Genomic DNA, 16,872 nt, shown 5'->3' with positions numbered 1-16,872 from the left:
AAAGCTGACCGGTGCAAGAATGAGCATACCAGCTGACTCTGTTGATGAAATGAATATGGAAAGAAGTGTGTCTTTGACCAGCATCCCAGCAGGGCATCTACTCTGACAAGTCTAGTGATTTTCCTCGCCCGCGGCCTCATTCAGTAAAGCCGAGCTCGCAGACCACTGCTGGGGATCTTTGCGAGTATGCACCAGGACAGGAATAGGAGAATACAGGTCCCGGGCTTTGGGATTTTTGCCCCATCCGCCGCCATGCTGACCACACGCAAACTTTTTGCGGCGCTCGAGCCCAGCGCAATAGGAGGAAGATTCTACTGTCGGCAGCAGCAGCAGACGACGGCAGAAGCGGTACAGAGACCGGCGTGCCCGACAACATGAAACATAATATGGCCGAAGATAGACAGACAGAAACGCTGAAGGAGTAATGGAAGATCAACTGACATGCGGGATCAATGCCAGGGAGCAAGCGGGTGAGAAGGTGCTGATTGAATTGGGATATTTGAATTCTGGCAGGAGGCAGACTTGTTGTTATTACACATAGTGGACAAGGGCAGTATCTGGCATCTACCCTGCTACACATCCCGTCTGGCTTTTTCGCTTCTTCACTCTCTTTCTTGATACCTTGGCGTTGACCTCTCCATGCCGTGTCTTCCCACCCCCCCCCCTTTTTGATCACACTCAGGCACGCAGAAAAACAAAAAAATAGGGGTGTCGAGCCCCTCCTTCACAAGGAGCAAAAACTTAACGACGAAGCAGCTCAACTCTGGTTCGTGATAAGCGAAACTCACCCTTGCGGGTTGGTTTTTCTCGGCCGGCCGGTTATACTTGGAATTCGGGTTATAAGTTGAGTCCAGGGAAGATGGTCGTCGAAGAGGAGGGCTGGTTCGAATCGAGGTCCTGCTGCCTGCTAACCCGTTATTGCTAGTTTGACCTGACAGGACCTAGATTAGGTGTGTGTGTGTTCGAAATCGAGGTCCTGCTGCCTGCTGGCCCGGATGCCAGTTCGACCTGACAGGACCTGGATTGTGGTCATGTCGTCGGGATCGGATCGGGTTTCTTCGCCCTTGTTGTGGTAAGGGGGTCTTTGTGTGATGGAAATTGGGGAAAGTAATGTGATATATGTGTGAAATTTTTTCTTTGGGTGGGGTTTGGTTTGGATCGCACCCGATGGTGAAGCGCGAGGCTGAGAGATATGTATAGCGGAGAAGGCCTTCCCCAGGGAAGACCGTCCCTGCCCGAGGAAGGAAGAACTGGCAGAACATGGTTGCGATTTCAAGTCCAACTACATTTTGTCTTCAGCCTCCAATGCTGGACTATCTATCGTCCTTCTCATCTTCTTGATCATACACGGCTGCAGGCTGCGACGTTCCCCTTCATACAGCTTGAGAAGGAAAGGGCTTGCCGGATATGGCTGTGGTTCAAATCCAATTAACTTTCTACCTTCAGCCTCCCCAGAATACCGCCCTTCTTACCTTATTGATCATACACGGCCATGAGCTGCGGCGTTTCCTTCCTCCAATTTGACGAGTGGTGAGAGAAACAGCAGCCAATCAGCCGAGTGCAGTCTTGGACTCTGCATAATCAGGCTGAAAGCTAACTCGACCGCAAGTTCAGCCTCACCAGCTCAGGTCCGCACCTTTGGCGATGGACATCAACGCAAGTGTCCGATCATATCGACTTGTGAAAGCCAGGGCCGGAATATGGACGAGACCTCGATGAGCCAACCCTCCTCCCATCCTTCTAGCGCTCTTGTGGTCGACTTCGAATGTCGAAGCGTACCATTGGAGATACGCAAGCAGCTGTACCGGCCGCTTCGCCCCTGGCAGACTCGCATTCTGAGAATCCACCCTTCTGAAGACTTGGACTCGCCAGCGACATGTGAGCTGCTGACTGCAGACCTCGTAGCCATTCCGGGCATTGGGCTAAGTGACGAGGGCGAGCGGGTTCAATACGACGCACTTTCATACTCGTGGGGTTATCCTGCCTTCACGCAGTCCGTTACTTGCAACGGGATACGCTTCCCAGTTTCCCAGACGCTCTATGATGCCTTTCGTTATCTTCGCAGACCACACGATGTCCGATACTTGTGGACGGACGCCTTTTGTATCGACCAAGCAAACCCCGACGAGAAAGCTAAGCAGGTGGCGATGATGGTTCTCATCTTTTTCAAGGCTCGGAGGGTCGTGGCATGGCTGGGTACATGCACAGACGACGATGACTTTCTTTTCTCGTTTCTCTCCACCGAATTCGAAGAATCCGGCCGCAAACGAGGTCAGGCGACAGAGGAAAGTGCCTTGCGCTACTCAAGAGCTCAAAGGGCCGCCACGAAGCTGATCACCACCAAAGCCTTTTTCCAACGCTCCTGGACCAGGGTTGAGTACCATGCCGCACAAGATATGGAGTTGGTCTGTGGCTGTTACACGGCTTCCTTCAGGCAGTTCAAAGGCGCTCTCGGTATTCTGCTCCCCCCCTATTCTACCACTGAAAATGCGGACGAATCTCGTGCGCTGTTACGCTATACCTTCTTCAACAGGGAGTGCTTGATCGCAAACGACATGGATTGGTTTCAAACCATGATAAGGAGCACCATCTACCAGACGACGCTTCCACAAGACAAGGTCTTCTCAACGCTGGGTATTGTGTCCAAGGAGCAGCATACATCACTCCAAAACCCTCGGCCCAACGCCACCAATGGCTTTCCTGCAATCGACTATACCAAGCCTGTTTCTCTAGTCTTTCAGGACTTCCTCAAGCATACCATCAATCAGGAGGGCACGCTAAAATGCCTGTGCATTCTACAAGACAGAAGTATTCACAGCGCGGATCTGCCGTCATGGGCTATCGACTTACGGGTCGACACTCCCCGATATCAAATGGATTTTTCACAGATTTACTTGGGCTTCTGGTCCAACGCAGCAACTCAGGATTTTGATGAGCATGGCATTCTTGTCTGCCATGGTACTCGAATCGCAAGCATCGTTTCGACAAATACAGAATGCAGTTCTCGGGTGCCTTGGTCCAAGATTGGCGGCTATCCAATCCTGGTCGACGTTCTCACTGGCAACTATGTATCAAACGAGAACAAAATTCTTATTCCGCTCCTTTCAGATCCACAAACTGATATCCCAAACATGGATCGTATCGAGAAGGATTGCAGATACACATGGCGACAAGTGGTCCCAGAAGGAGGCACGACGTTCAGTCCAAGCGATTGCGCACCCGAATATGCTTTTGTGTCGAGCTTGGCGAAGGACAAGGATATTTTGGTGTCTTTGGTTGGCTCCGATTGCTTGATTGTGCTGCGGGAAACCCCCGAAGGACGCTTCACCTTCCTGGGGCCTGCAATTTCAGTGCAGCAGTTGAGCAAGGGAGGAGATATGTACCATGTCGTTCTTCCCAACATTTGGTCGAAGGGCATCGAATTTCGAGAGGAATTTCTGCTTGTCTAGACGAGGATATAGAAATGGCAATTTCCAGCCATAAAAACGACCTCATAGCAGATAGTATGGTTTGTTCGACAGTCTCTGTTTCGTAAGTTCCAGGTCTCGGGCTCACCGGAACCACCAATTGACGCTGGCTGTGACGCCCTGGCCAACTCCCTTGACACTGTGCCACCAACCCTTGGGCGTGAAGAGTGCATCGCCAAGTCCAAGAGTCGTCTGCAAGCCATGGGTGCGGACAAGTTCGCTGTAAATGCTGTCCTGATTCCAGATGGCATCGTGGAGGACCGTTTTCTGCGGCCCCACCATCATTTCTTCGCCCCTGATTGCCGTGGAGAACGAGGTCGAGGTCGAGGTCGAGGTAGGTGAAAATAACCTCGTGGTGACTAGCTCGTGATATATCGCGTCGCCGATTGCTGGGGGCAGGAGACGAATGGTCTTCCGGCCCGTTAGTTGGATGAACAGATTCGGGTTCGGGTCGCGGTGGAAGGGGGTGTATGTCGGGGGCCGGCCGAGCCAGAGAGATGAAGAGTAGATGTCGCCTTTTATTGTGCTGGTGGTGTTGGAGGAAGATGGCAGCAGCAGCTTGGGGATGGGGACGTCGGATTGTAGTGATTGCGGGAGGGAGGAGAGGTCGCATTGCGCGAGGTAGATTGACATATTTGACATATCACCCATATTACTGCCATCAGCCTGGGAAGAGTTGCTGGCAGGTGGTTTGGATAGATTTGCGATCAGAATCTTCAGGGGAGCTGCTTCGATGCGCTCGAATCCCTCTCCATCGCCCTCCCCGTCCCCAGTGATGCTGCCATGGTGAGGAAGAAAAGCTGCAGCACCTCTAGTGGTGCTGGTGGTGATCTCCAACGGCACAAAAGTCGATTCATGCTCGGACCAGAATGAAGTCCGCAGCTCAGACGAACGAGGGACATTGATGATCACATCCCCATCGCTGGGTTCGGCACCGCCACCGTTGGAAATCCCGAAAAAATCAAAGTCCGGGTCATTCTCGTGGACGAACCATTTCGCGCAGGCTGGAGGGAGAGATTCTCTCGAGCAGCGAGGCAGACGCGCCGGCAGGTTTTGTTTGTAGGCCTGTTCAAATACCGTCGTATTCCATGATGGGAGGATGGGGACCTCACGGATATTTTTATCCCTGGCCTTGCTTGAGACGGAACGATGAGGCGCGGGTAGAAAAGAAAATGGCGTATGTCGTCTAAGAGCTGTACAGCCCCTTGTCCGCAGGGCGAGACATGGCATCTGTTGTGCTCTTACTGCCCTGCCTAGGTAGACACGAGTGTTCTCGCTCTTCGTATTCCTCCCTCTGTCCGTCGTATTACTGCTCGTGTAGGTACGAGTAAGGAAGGGAAGAAGAACCTCGGGTGGGTTTCAGCTCCTTCGGCGGGAGATGGCGCGATATGAGCTCAGGCCTACACTTATTAAGACGTACTAATAGACGTATTAGGCCAACTAAACACACTCACAAATGATCAGCAATTGCGGGTTGCCTGACACGTCCATCCCGGGAGACAAAGCCCCCCCTCCACCCTTCGCAGCTCCGCATCGCCAGGAAATGACAAGACTGCGTATAGAAGTGCCTGATTTCTCACCCATCCTGCTGAGCCAGGGAACCAGGTAAGAAAAAGCTCTTGGACATTTTCCCTGGCGTTGTCTCCTCTGCTTTTCCTCCTTCTTCCTCGTCACCTCTGGACGTTTTCTGTTTCCAGAGCTTCTGGATCCTGCTCCTCCGCACTGCTTTTCTCCTTTGATTACTAGGTACCTGGGTACTCTCCCGCCAACATGACGGCGCGAGTCGACCGCATTCGCCATGGCGGGCCTGCTTCCAAGGACGGCTACACATTCTACCCGGTCCTGGTCATCGGTGCCGGCGAGTCTGGCATTGCCATGGGCTGTCGACTGCGACAGGTGCTTGGGTTCGATCAGTTCCGCATCTTTGAGCGGCGGTCTGCCCTGGGAGGCACATGGCATACTAACCAGTATCCCGGCATTGCGTGCGATGTGTAAGTTTGGTTCTCTACCTCTTCCTTTCTACAGTTGGGTTGTGGGTTGATCTGACGACTTCGACAGCCCCGCCATCATGTACTCGTTCTCCTTCGCCCAGAACCCTCACTGGACGTCGCTGTTCCCCTCCGGACCCGAAATCATCCAGTACCTCTACGACGTGTGCGAGAAATTCCAAATCCTGGACAAGATCCAGTTCGATACTTCGGTCAAGGGCATGCGCTGGCTTGATGATGTTCAAGAGTGGGAGGTCGAGCTGGACCATCTCGCCCCGGAGATAGGTGACTTGTCCACCCGTGAGAGACAGGCGCTGGAGAAAGAGAACAAACCCACAGTCCTGCGCACCGAGATTGTGCGGGCAAAAGTCGTCTGCAGCGCCGTGGGCGGCTTGGTCGAACCCAAACCACCCCTCGACGTCCCCGGGTTTGACACCTTTGAGGGAGAAATCGTCCATACCGCACGCTGGAAACCCGACCTGGATGTGCGAGACAAAAATGTCATTGTCATCGGCACGGGTTGCTCGGCAGGACAAGTCGTCCCGCAACTCGTCAAGCCGGAACACGGCGCCAAACAAGTCACTCAGCTGATGCGCTCGCCCCCTTGGGCCGTGCAATTCCTCCCACCTGCGGCCAAGGAGTTTTGGAAGAAATGGATCCCCTTCCTCTCCCAATATGTTCCCGGGTTCCAGAACGGGTTGCGCAAGTTGATGTTCGCCATGAGCGAGCTCGAGTTCGTCGAGTTGTTCACGCCCAACGAGGCCGCGAGACAGCGCCGCAAAAGGAAGGCCGAGGAGCTCCTGCGTTACCTCCGCAAGACCGTGCCCGAGGAGTACCACGAGATCATGACTCCCGACTACGAAGTCTTTTGCAAGCGCCGGGTCGTGGATGAAGGGTGGTTCCAGTCTCTGCAGCTACCGAACGTGGAAATCACCACCTTGCCCATCACATCCATCCAGCCTCGCTCAGTGACCCTGGGCCCCGGCCGCCTCTACCCGCCCATGTCCAAGACAGACTCCAAAGCTCCGACCGAGCAACGCACCGTGCCCGCCGACGTCATCATCATGGCCAACGGCTACGAGACAAACCAGTGGCTCCACCCGCTCGACGTAACAGGCCGCCACGGCCGCTCTTTATACAAGACGTGGGACGAACGGGGCGGCGCCCAAGCCTACCTCGGCACCGCGATGGACGGCTTCCCGAACTTTTTCATGATCTTCGGCCCCAACACAGCGACGGGCCACAGCAGCGTGATCCTCGCGAGCGAGAACGCCGTCAACTACGCCCTGAAATTCATCGGCCCCATCCTCCGCGGCGACGTCGAGACCGTCGAGGTCAAGGAGAGCGCCGAACGCAAATGGACAGACGACCTCCAGCGCGAACTGCGAAACAGCGTCTTCATGTCCGGCGGCTGCGTGAACTGGTACACGGACCGCGTCAACGGCTGGAACTCGACCGTCTACCCGCGCACGCAGGTCGACTTCACCATCCGCTGCATGTTCCCCGTCTGGCGCCACTGGGATCTGGCATACACCCGCAAAGGCCGCGTGAGGCTCGCAGCCGCCCGCGCCGTCAAACTCCTCAGCCTGCTAGGTCTGACCTGGGCTATTGTCTTTACCCGCAAACACGGTCTGCAGAGGACGAGGGATCTTCTCGCCGAGCTGCTCAGGAGCGGGCTGCAGGGCATTCGCGGCGTGGTGCTCAAGGCGAGGACATAGACGTTAGGGTGGAGAGATATACGGGCTATATATGAGATATAAATTTGTAGGTACTAATAAACCAGGCTTCCTCACTCTTCACTCGCCGCGGACCAGAGTCCAGACATCCATTCATCAGGTTCACACAGGGGGGACTTCCCACGTATCATTACGCGGTAGACGTCACGGTGCAACAAGATATTGTGCAATACGCCTATTTTCATTTTTATATCTATCTCTATGTACAACCGGGTTTCCCCTGGGCGGACCAAAAGACCGTCGTGGGCTTCACTAGCCACAAGATAATACAGTCGGATTCCGCCCGAGCTCCAACGCGTTTTCCCGTGCTTCCACCAAATTACATGAATCACGTATCAAGAGAACCCCCCTTTCTTCGCAGGATCAAACAGCACCCCAACGACCTCATCAAGAATCGTAAAGACGAGATGCTGATTGAGTCGCGCGTTGTTCATGGTGGCCGTGATCCTTCTGGCAGCGGCTTGCGCATTGGCTCTTCCCACCACATTTCCAGCCAGGTCAGGGATCAGCGTGGCCAACATCAGCGCCGCCTCCGACTTTGACTTCTTCTTGTCCGCAGCTGTTCGTGGCGTGGCCTCTCTCATCTTGCCTCCGCCGGGCCACATGGTCTCCTTGATCATGTCAATGTACCTGAGGAGTGATTCCTCTTGCACAAACCCTGTAAAGATTTCGCGGATTTTGCGTTCAATGGTCCCTCCGAGCAGCTGATGAAGAACCACTATCACGGCACGCCCCCGAAGCCAGTTGTTGCCTCGATTCAGCTCGAACGTCTCGAGAAAAATGTCACAGATTGGCTTCACAAACGGCTCCAGTTCCTTGTCCTCAAAAGCTGCCAACTCCGCCTCAGCCTCGGCCACTGGACCGGGTTCCAGAGGAACAATGTCAGCCTGATTCATGCCCAGCTGGTTTGTGGCGGCCGAAATCAGGTTCTGTCCCGCTACAGATAGTTGATCCAGGACCGACACGTTACCCAGGAACTCATCCATGCCCTCGGTGACAGAATTGTAAATCCGAGTCACGATATCTTGTGCGTTGGACTCTTTGCTGGTGTCCTGGTGTGACTTGATACTTGACTGTGAGAGAAACGAACGTAATTCTCTGCTTCGACATACATCGGGCATTTGGAGTAATTGTTGCAAGTAATGCTCCAGTGCAAGACGCCGGTTCTGCAGAAATTGCTTTTGAAGCTTCATCACAACCCTCCTCCGAGGGAATTCGAGATTCCTGGTTGAAGGGTATCTGCGTCGTAGTCGTTGATGTAATTCATGGAATTCGGAATATCGTCGAGGAATCGCCCATACTGCTGCCGGCATTTGGTCACCAGCCTGTCTCTGCACTTCAATAACATACAGCGCAAATTCCCGGCCGTCGTCTTCCTTTCCCACCACAACAGACTTGATAGAGATGCTGGATCGACCATACAAACTGTTGTCGCTTTCCTGGACAATATATTGCTGACGCTGAAGCTCCTTGCGACGGATTTCCCTCTGGAGACTGGATTTGGATTTGTTCAGAATTCGCAGCTCCGCGATATTGTTTGTTAGCTCAGCCTTACGAGTCAATGTGTCCACCACGGATTCTTGGGCTACCAAACGCTCTATATCGTTATTAAGAGCTGTGATCGCTTCAGCAAGGCCGAGATCCCCTGGCGCAGCCTCATGGATCTCGTCCTCGTCTCCATTGTCCCCTTTATTGTCGTCATTGTCGACGTATTCATCCTCAATAAACTTTTCTTCGTCAGGAAAGAGATCGTTGTCGGTGAATACACCGATACGGGAGGAGGTGTTGACAAGTCCGAGAGTTGCCAGGCTAGGTTTGGGTCTGTTGGCCTGGTCAATGCCGGGGATATCGAGGGAGCTACGGGGCGAGTCGATGTTCTTCGCAGATTTGGTCGCCGACACCGGGGAACCAAACAGTGTATCGTCATCGTAGCCCATGGTCTCATCCATCGGGCTGTCAGTCATAATGTTATTCATCGCCGCCTCCATATTCTCAATGACCTCACGCTGATCTAGGGAGTCGCCATTCAGGGACTCGTGTCCGAGGCTGTGAGTGGAATGTGCCAACGGGTCAGTGTCATAACCATCGTCGAACAAGGGCGTGGAACCGCTAGATCGTTTGGCAAAATCTCCATCGTCAAACAACTTGGAAGAGGCCAAACTTCGAACATCCGACGACGACACGGCAGCTCGCCTTAGATCTTTATTTCGCATGGCAAGTTGGGAACTGGTTTTCGTCACAGGAGGACCCTGGGTTAGGGCTCTGCTAGTGTCAGTTGCAACCTGCCCGTTCCCCTCAGAAAGGGTGCCTGTACTTTGCAGGCGAGGACGTGCTGCGGCTGCTTCGGCAGAAGCCAGAAATTTGTAGTAGAGGTCGGATTTTCTAAAGTTTGGCAGATGTCGTGTTTCCAACTCTTCCAGGACGGCAGACTGAGCGGCCAGAATGGCAGTTCTAGCAGCTCGATATTGTTGAGGAGTCGCCTTCCGTCCAGCGGCCAAGAAGGCTTTGATGGCATCCTTGGACTCTTGTGGAATGTTCAATTCTTCCTTTAACATGTATTTTTCACTAATTTGAGCAATGTCCATACGATCTGCATCGGTCCAATTTTGTTGAATAGCTGGGTTCAACTCATCCCCGAAATCGTCCTCAAGGGGATTGCGGAAGCCGTCGACCACCACCCAAAACTGTACCATAGACATACGATTCTGGCGATCCATGAACTCCATGAAATACGATAGTCCTGAGGCAGTATGCATAATCTCTACCATGGTCCATTCGCGGGGCTTCGAAGCTGGGATGGGCCGCGAGTCAGGCTGTGGCATCACTGCCTGCGGAACGGGTCCGGTCTGGGTGAGTTTGGCAATCTTTTGGTCCAACACGCGTTTGGCCATTTCCAACCTCCGCAGGTAGACGGGATCCTGACCTTCGACCAGGCTCTCGCGCTGAATCTGGCTCGCGACTGAGCTCCGGAACCGTCGAGCATCTGACAGGTTCTTGGTTTTGCGAATGGCTCTAACAAATCGCTCAAAAGCACGCTCGCTGTCATTGGGTGCTAAACGTGGCAACTCTTGACCGGTTTTGCTTCGGGGGACGGGAGAAGCGTGCTGATCCAAAGCCGCTCTCATTCTGCGCACTGTCTTTCTGTCCTGTAAAGCGGTCCGTCCATAGGCTTCGACGATTTGGTTCCACGTGTCCGGATCAGAAAGCAACTGCATGATCGGAAACAGCACAGCGCCGGCGACAATTTCCTTTACGAGCACCAGGGTGGCGCGACTGCCCATCATGCTTGGGGATAAAAGGTCCGGCAGGATGCGGACCAGGGTTTTCCGAAGGTGGTCTTGCTGGACCGTCTTTGTATCCGAGTACGCAAGGGCAGCAGCAGGATGCAGCTTTCCATCCTTGTACTTGGCTGCAATAGCCAATTCCAGCTCTTCGGATTCGGTAACATTGCGATTCAAGCTGCGGCCTCGAACAACTCGTTCGGCCTGGTCAAAATCACGCAGATGTGCGGTGATCAAGGGCACAATCTTGGACACGACGACATTGACCATGTCCTCGGCGAGGATCCGGTCTCTGATCTCCACCAACACAGCGCGAATATTTTTGTCCACTTCATTGATGAAGACCGGACTCTTGGAAATGTTCTGGTACCAGGAGGACACGAAGTCGCGGAGGGCAAGACCAATCAGAGCCTCAAGGGCTTGGGAGACGACAAAGGATTGGTCGTAGAGATGGAGAGGTTGGTAGTGTTGAGAGACTCGGAGAGCTGATACTTCGGAGTCCCACTTCGGAGGGAGAAGAAAGGCAGGGGACGCATTGGGAGGCTCGGACAGGGCCTGGTAGGCGGCGCGCGACCTAGAGACACCAAGGGTTGCTGCAAGCAGAATCACAAGAGTGACCAGAGAGCCAAGGGTGAAAGCGTATCCCAGGAAGCGCAAGACGGGAAGGGCGCGGACTGCAAGACCCCATGCGATGAAGGCTGCAATGGCGGCAGACAAGACATGTCTTTGGTTGAGGTTCATTCTTGATCTTGAGACCGACTCATGTTTGAGGGATCGGTATGGCTGCGCAGCCAGCCCGGTGGGGAGGATAGACGGCGACCTGACATCTACACCATCGCACGGGACAATCGGGAGGTGGGGAACGGACAGAACATGATGAAGAATTGAGGATAGTCTGCTGGCAGAGATCAAGCCGAGCTGAGCAGATCAAACCTGAGGAGGAGGCGGAGGCGGAGGCGGCGAGGCGGCCAGAGCATTCTATTCCATTGACCGACACGGGAAGAGACAATCAATAGTATACGAGGTGCGACATGGATGGTGGTTGTCGCAGGGTGTCGAGGTGTGTGCAAGTGTGTGCAAGTGCCAGACTGGCGCAGGCAACTCGAAAGGCAGGCTACGCTATGGGAGAGGCTAGTAGTAAGTGGGAAGGTGGAAATCGTGATCGTCATACCTTCCCAAGTGGTGGGATGACAGATCAGTGGCTGCCGCTCGCTGCTGAGGTCACCACCCATTCACCACCCATCACCAGCGGTCCACCGGCGGTCACCAGCAGACTGGCAGCAGTCACCGAGTCACCTGCGCTCCCCAGCGTGCACCACCCGCATGGGGACACAGCATCCAACCCGCCTAATGCATGAATGACCCTTCCATCCTGTATCTTCTACTGGTTGCCCTCCCACGCCCCGTCGGCTTCTTTGAACCAGTTCTCGTTGCTAGGGAGGTTTGATGAGTCGAAAGCTTTATGTTATTGCTTCTGCGGCATGCAAATGTGGTAGGTGATGAGCAGATGCGCCAACCAGAATCTGCGCGGCGCCATTCTTTACCCTCTTCCGCGACGGATGGGATTCCGAGATCCAGGTATCCTCTCTTCCTCGCTGGCACCGCTTCTTCTCTCGCAGTCTCGCTTATCCTTACCAGCAGTCGCCCCTGAGACACATCTTGAACTTGCTGATCCCCCCTTTGCGTCGCGGCGCGGAGTTCTGAATCCACCATGAGAGTCACCTGCCCCAGCGGGCTGGCACGGCTGGCTGGCACGGCTGGCTATTTGCAAAAGATCCCTGGAGGACTTCGGGCAGAACTACCAATCCCAAAATGCTGGCATGGCTGTCAATGGTGTTGGGTTTCATCAAGCTGTCCTTCATCCCGCTGTCAATGTTCTAACCTGCAGCTGCGGGAGACCAGGGGTTGCATTAGACAAGTGGTATTTGGAAGAGCTGCACGCGTGATTGAGCCAGAGCACAAAGGACCTGGCGACCTGATGCTGGTGGTGAAGGTGTATGGGCGGGCTCCCCTTCTCCATGGTCCATCATCCTCCTACCCTGGGCACCTGGCTGCTGGCTGCAGGAAAAGACCTTGGACGGTCACCGCTAATTGTGTTTCAAAGGCCTTTCTTCGTATTGCACACATTCCGTTCTCGTATTCAGCTTTGAAGATGCGACTCCTCCGGGCCAGGTTGCGAAGATCCTCAGCCGAGCAAGGGTCAGTGTACGGTAGCACAAGACACCCCAATAGCTTCTACATCCAGCGCGGTCTGGCTGCCTTGCTGATACCAGACAGCCTCCACATGATGCATCATTGATTTTACAAAAAGAGGCAAAGGCAAGGTCGAATCGCCACCAGCCGAGAACGCGTGGCCAACAACTCGACGCCTTGGACTGCGAAGAGCCTAAGCAAGCTACCGCTGATAGCCCTAGCATGGACTTCGTTTCCGGGCCGTAAAAGATTGCAACCCAGGATTCCATGTTTGCACCAGGGCGCTGTTCCCTGTCCCGTCTTTACGAGGTCAGTGACACGGGAGCACCCAGGGAGTACAGGTCCGATCGGGTGCAACAAGTGGTGGACACAGCGCCTAAATCCTCCAGATCGATAGTATCCACTCCACGCTAGGCACCGCCACACGGCCCAGAAGCAACCATTTTAGGGATTGGGGGAAGGACGCCACAGTGTCCCCTCCATCCGCCCTCCCACCCGTGGCATTACTGCTGGTTCTTGCGATTTGAGGGGATTTACGAGGCGGCAGAGAGCGGATAAGTCGTCCTTACAGAGTAGGCCTCGCTCCGCGTGGGTTGACGGAACATTGGTCGACCTCGAAGCTTAATGGCTGTTCAGACTTCATCACAACTTCGGATTCAGTATCCGTACCAAAGGCACTATCTGCTGGCGTGGATTCGTCGCCCTCCCTGGCCGTCTCCTTATTTTTGACACTTGACCTGGCCACCCCCAAGGTCTAAGGGATGCAGGTGTCAAAACACTTCTGAGGCCTTGCCGGCATTCTTTGGATGTGCAGGTCAACATTGGGGCCATTCAAGGCGGCCACCAAAATCTCTCTTGCCGCAAGCCATCGCTTACCCATGACCGCCTGTCTGAGACTTCCCGAGGACTGCCTTCCGGGCGTTTCCCTTTGAACAAGGTCATGAAGAATCTTGAATATGCATGTGCCATCATCAGAGCGGTGAAGGTCCACCAACAATCCATTGGCGAAAATGGGGGCCTACACCCCAGTCATGCAAGCTACGCAGGTTTGGGTGTCAGTCACTCTACCCGCCTCATGGGATCTTCTTGCATGTACTCGGTACTCGGTACGCTGTACGTAGTAGAAACTGCAACCCAGCGCCACCGAAACGATGATATGGCCATCGGGCAAAACAGGTGGGTCAACGAAGTCGACACGCGAGCAGAAAGAAAGTATGACACACTGGTGTTGCTAGCCACAGCACCCAACACTACGACATGATTCGTACTAGAGGCCTATCCAGCAAGAAGAGTACACTTGAGGAAGTCTGCGCAGTCCTTCGATGGCTCTTTTCGCTTCTGCGTGCAAGGTCGGCGCACCATAGCTCGATGCCGAAAAGTTGTCGACACTAAAGCCGCCCATCAAATGCAGGAAATGTTTCCAAACAGGCTGTGGTTTTATAAAATCTTGCGACGGCTTACTCCGTACTGTGGCATCAGGTCCACCTGGTAGGACAGCAAAGCACCAACTCCAAGGATTTGCGGCATCTGTTATTTGTGGAGATGCGCAAGACCACAGGGACTCTTCGACCCTCCGCCAGCCGTAATTGCGTCCCGCTTCCGCAAGGGGGACGGTTGATCAGAGACCGCAACTCTCCAAAACCAGGCGATGCTTTGAGAACCCAACGACGTTGAATCTCTCCATGTTGAAAGTTTGCAGAAGAAGTGATTGAGCGAGTAGCGACAGGCCTAACGCTCACACACCAACAGTCGGGACTTGTGCCTTATGGGTTCCCATGCGGGACAGGTTTGGGCTGACCAGCTTTTAGCCTCAGGCCTAAAGAACCCTACACGGAGAATGCCAGCTGGCCCCGGTCAGAGCAAACCACCCTGGAAACGCGGAACTGCAGGCTTCCTCTTCCGGGGAAGCCAGGTTCCCCGTCGAACGGTGCAAACAGCCCCCGCGCTTTCGAATGCCCACCAGAGGTCCAACCCTTGTGTCGTTGACAGTTGGCAGCATGCTCAATGGGCCGTGGAAAAGTAATAATACTTATTACGATTTGCCGTTTCGTTATGTCAAGAAACGAATTTGGGGAGGTGGTCTCTGTGCTTCCAGCCCTGACCTCTGAGCGGGCCTCTGTCACGGAAGAGCAGCTTGGTTTTGGGGGGTGAAGTGCCCCTTGTCGAGGCGTTCGCGTCCCGCACTCCCTCTCCTCCATGTGCTCTCCCTCGGGCACGAAGTCTCTTTTAATGGGGCTAGTCTTGCCTGAGTTAGGCGGTGCAACCGAAGGTGAACCTTCGATGCCTGAAGGTGGTTGACGAAAGAACCTTTCGGGCCTTGTCTCACTGGGGCCGTGGACTCAAACCCCGTCCTTTTCGAAATCCCAAACCTCCCCTCTCCATGAGTTCCTGGCCCCTCTCCCGCCCTTGTTGTGCCAGGGAAACACCCGCACTCGCACACATTTCGACAAGATTGCGGCATCGCCCTTCCCACGGCTTGCGGAGACATGCTCCCACGCTGCTATTCTCGGCTAATAGATCATCTTCTCACCACGGAATCACTCGACTGGGAAATGTGACCAAACGGTCAACAACGAGCCCTTCCGTGCAGAGGCTAGAGCGGATAATCCTGGACCATCTGCCCAGTGCCCCCATGGCATGGCCCATGCCTTCTCGAGACCCCGGTCGCGACTATCCCACTCTCTGACCACTACTGCTGCTATCTTGCTCTTATCCAAAACCACTCGTCCCTTCTCCTCCCACAAAATCCACACACCCTTTGCATCATGCATGCCGCCGTAGTGCTCGATGTCAAGCAGACGGCTCGCTTGTGGCATGCTGCCCAGCACCATTGGCCGCTTCGCCTGTTCGTCCTGTCCTTCGAGCGACTGCTCACACACACCTCCCTTTCTTCGTGCCTGCACCAGCACCACGCCGCCGATCTGCAAGCCGGACCTCCACCGCCTGTGTCGCTCAGCTGACCCAAGATCGTGCTGCACCTCTCGAGCCGTCCTTCTCCTGTGCCCCTGCTCCCTTACTGCTCCTGGACGAGTTGGGAGAGCCGGCGCCAGCCCATTGTGCGAGCCCACTGGCCGCATTCGATGCAGCAATAATATGTTCCAAACTGTATCGACTGCATTGGTGGAGCCTGAGATGACTCCCAAAGGTTCTACGGGACATTGACGAGCGAGGCTGACTGCCTTCGCGTCGGCAGAGTGGCGAGGTGACACAGCGCCAGGGGACCGACGCCCTGCCCTTGTCCTGGTCGTCGCTCATCTGTCAATCGCTCGCCTTGCTAACTAGTCCACCGCATTTTGAGATATCCCGCTCGCCAGATCCACGTCCTGGGCAGGCTGTCTCTTCTTTGCCTGCCCTCTTGTTGAGCCGTGAGTGTGGTCTCGTCAAGGTGCACCGGTCCAGGAAGCCTGGGCAGTTCCGCACACTGGCGAGCCAGACATCACGCACCTCACTCAAATGGGCAGCGCTAGCCCGATAATTAGGGGAATGAAATAGACAAGGCCACATGGGTCGAGCTGCAGAGGCGCAAAGCGGGCACGTAAGTTTTAACCATCCCATTCCCCACCGCGATCACAGAGCATCCGGGTCTTTGCGCAGAAAGGCAGCCAATTCCTCATCCTTCATCTACACCCGGCTATCCTCTTACATCTGCTCTGGTTCTCCTAGGATGTCTTCGTCTATTTAGTTCCCTTTGTCTTCGTCTCTCTCCGGTTGGGTTAGTCAATTGCAGTTTGGCCATTGAATGAGTCCTTCTCTCACTCTGGGGTTGAATTCTTACGTTTACACAACCATCAGCCTGCCGGCATATGATTGGCCTGTCTGTCACCTTGACCGACTGAACAGGCGTGCGACCTGTCTATATTAACAGGGTGGCTTCCAGAGGGGAGTGCTGTCTCTCCGACTACACCTGAACGTCATCTGAACTTGACCTGTCGGGCAGCTGGTGGTGGTTGGAGCTGCTTTCTCACCTGTTTGTTAGCACCGAGACATCTCAGTTCACACTCACTTTCAGGTATATATCGATTCACTGTCGGATGGTCCCTGCCCCTGCCTCCAACGCCTCGCCTGGTTCTTGCCGCTCGTCACGGTATTCACCTCTTGGCAGTGACGCCTCGAGGGACCTACATAAAGATCCGACAGCCATGCTCGTTCTCCAGCGTAATGCCATCAGATCAGCCTGGCAAGACCCAATAAGCAACAAGAGCTCCTT

General features: G+C 54.5%; 4 protein-coding genes across 4 annotated transcripts; 2 read left to right on the top strand and 2 right to left on the bottom strand.

The window, feature by feature from the left end:
* Positions 1-1,700: 1,700 nt before the first annotated feature.
* Positions 1,701-3,449, top strand: Z520_08710 (uncharacterized protein; the record flags this gene model as incomplete). The annotated part of the gene is made up of 1 exon (XM_016779206.1): positions 1,701-3,449. One exon carries the CDS (start codon positions 1,701-1,703, stop codon positions 3,447-3,449), a length of 1,749 nt encoding a protein of 582 aa, XP_016629713.1.
* Positions 3,450-3,551: 102 nt separating this feature from the next.
* On the bottom strand, positions 3,552-4,557 carry Z520_08709 (uncharacterized protein; the record flags this gene model as incomplete). Its single annotated transcript, XM_016779205.1, has 2 exons — positions 3,552-4,471; positions 4,545-4,557. 2 exons carry the CDS (start codon positions 4,555-4,557, stop codon positions 3,552-3,554), a joined length of 933 nt encoding a protein of 310 aa, XP_016629712.1.
* A 680-nt stretch (positions 4,558-5,237) lies between these two features.
* Z520_08708 (uncharacterized protein) lies at positions 5,238-7,173 on the top strand (the record flags this gene model as incomplete). Its single annotated transcript, XM_016779204.1, has 2 exons — positions 5,238-5,458; positions 5,526-7,173. 2 exons carry the CDS (start codon positions 5,238-5,240, stop codon positions 7,171-7,173), a joined length of 1,869 nt encoding a protein of 622 aa, XP_016629711.1.
* Positions 7,174-7,526: 353 nt separating this feature from the next.
* Positions 7,527-11,213, bottom strand: Z520_08707 (uncharacterized protein; the record flags this gene model as incomplete). Its single annotated transcript, XM_016779203.1, has 1 exon — positions 7,527-11,213. The coding sequence occupies one exon, from the start codon at positions 11,211-11,213 to the stop codon at positions 7,527-7,529; it is 3,687 nt and encodes a 1,228-aa protein (XP_016629710.1).
* Positions 11,214-16,872: the final 5,659 nt, after the last annotated feature.

The sequence above is a fragment of the Fonsecaea multimorphosa genome (genome assembly GCF_000836435.1).
Source record: "Fonsecaea multimorphosa CBS 102226 unplaced genomic scaffold supercont1.20, whole genome shotgun sequence".
Taxonomy (NCBI): Eukaryota; Fungi; Ascomycota; class Eurotiomycetes; order Chaetothyriales; family Herpotrichiellaceae; genus Fonsecaea; species Fonsecaea multimorphosa.
Note: the sequence above shows the minus strand (reverse complement) of the source record. Positions and strands in the feature narration are given on the sequence as shown.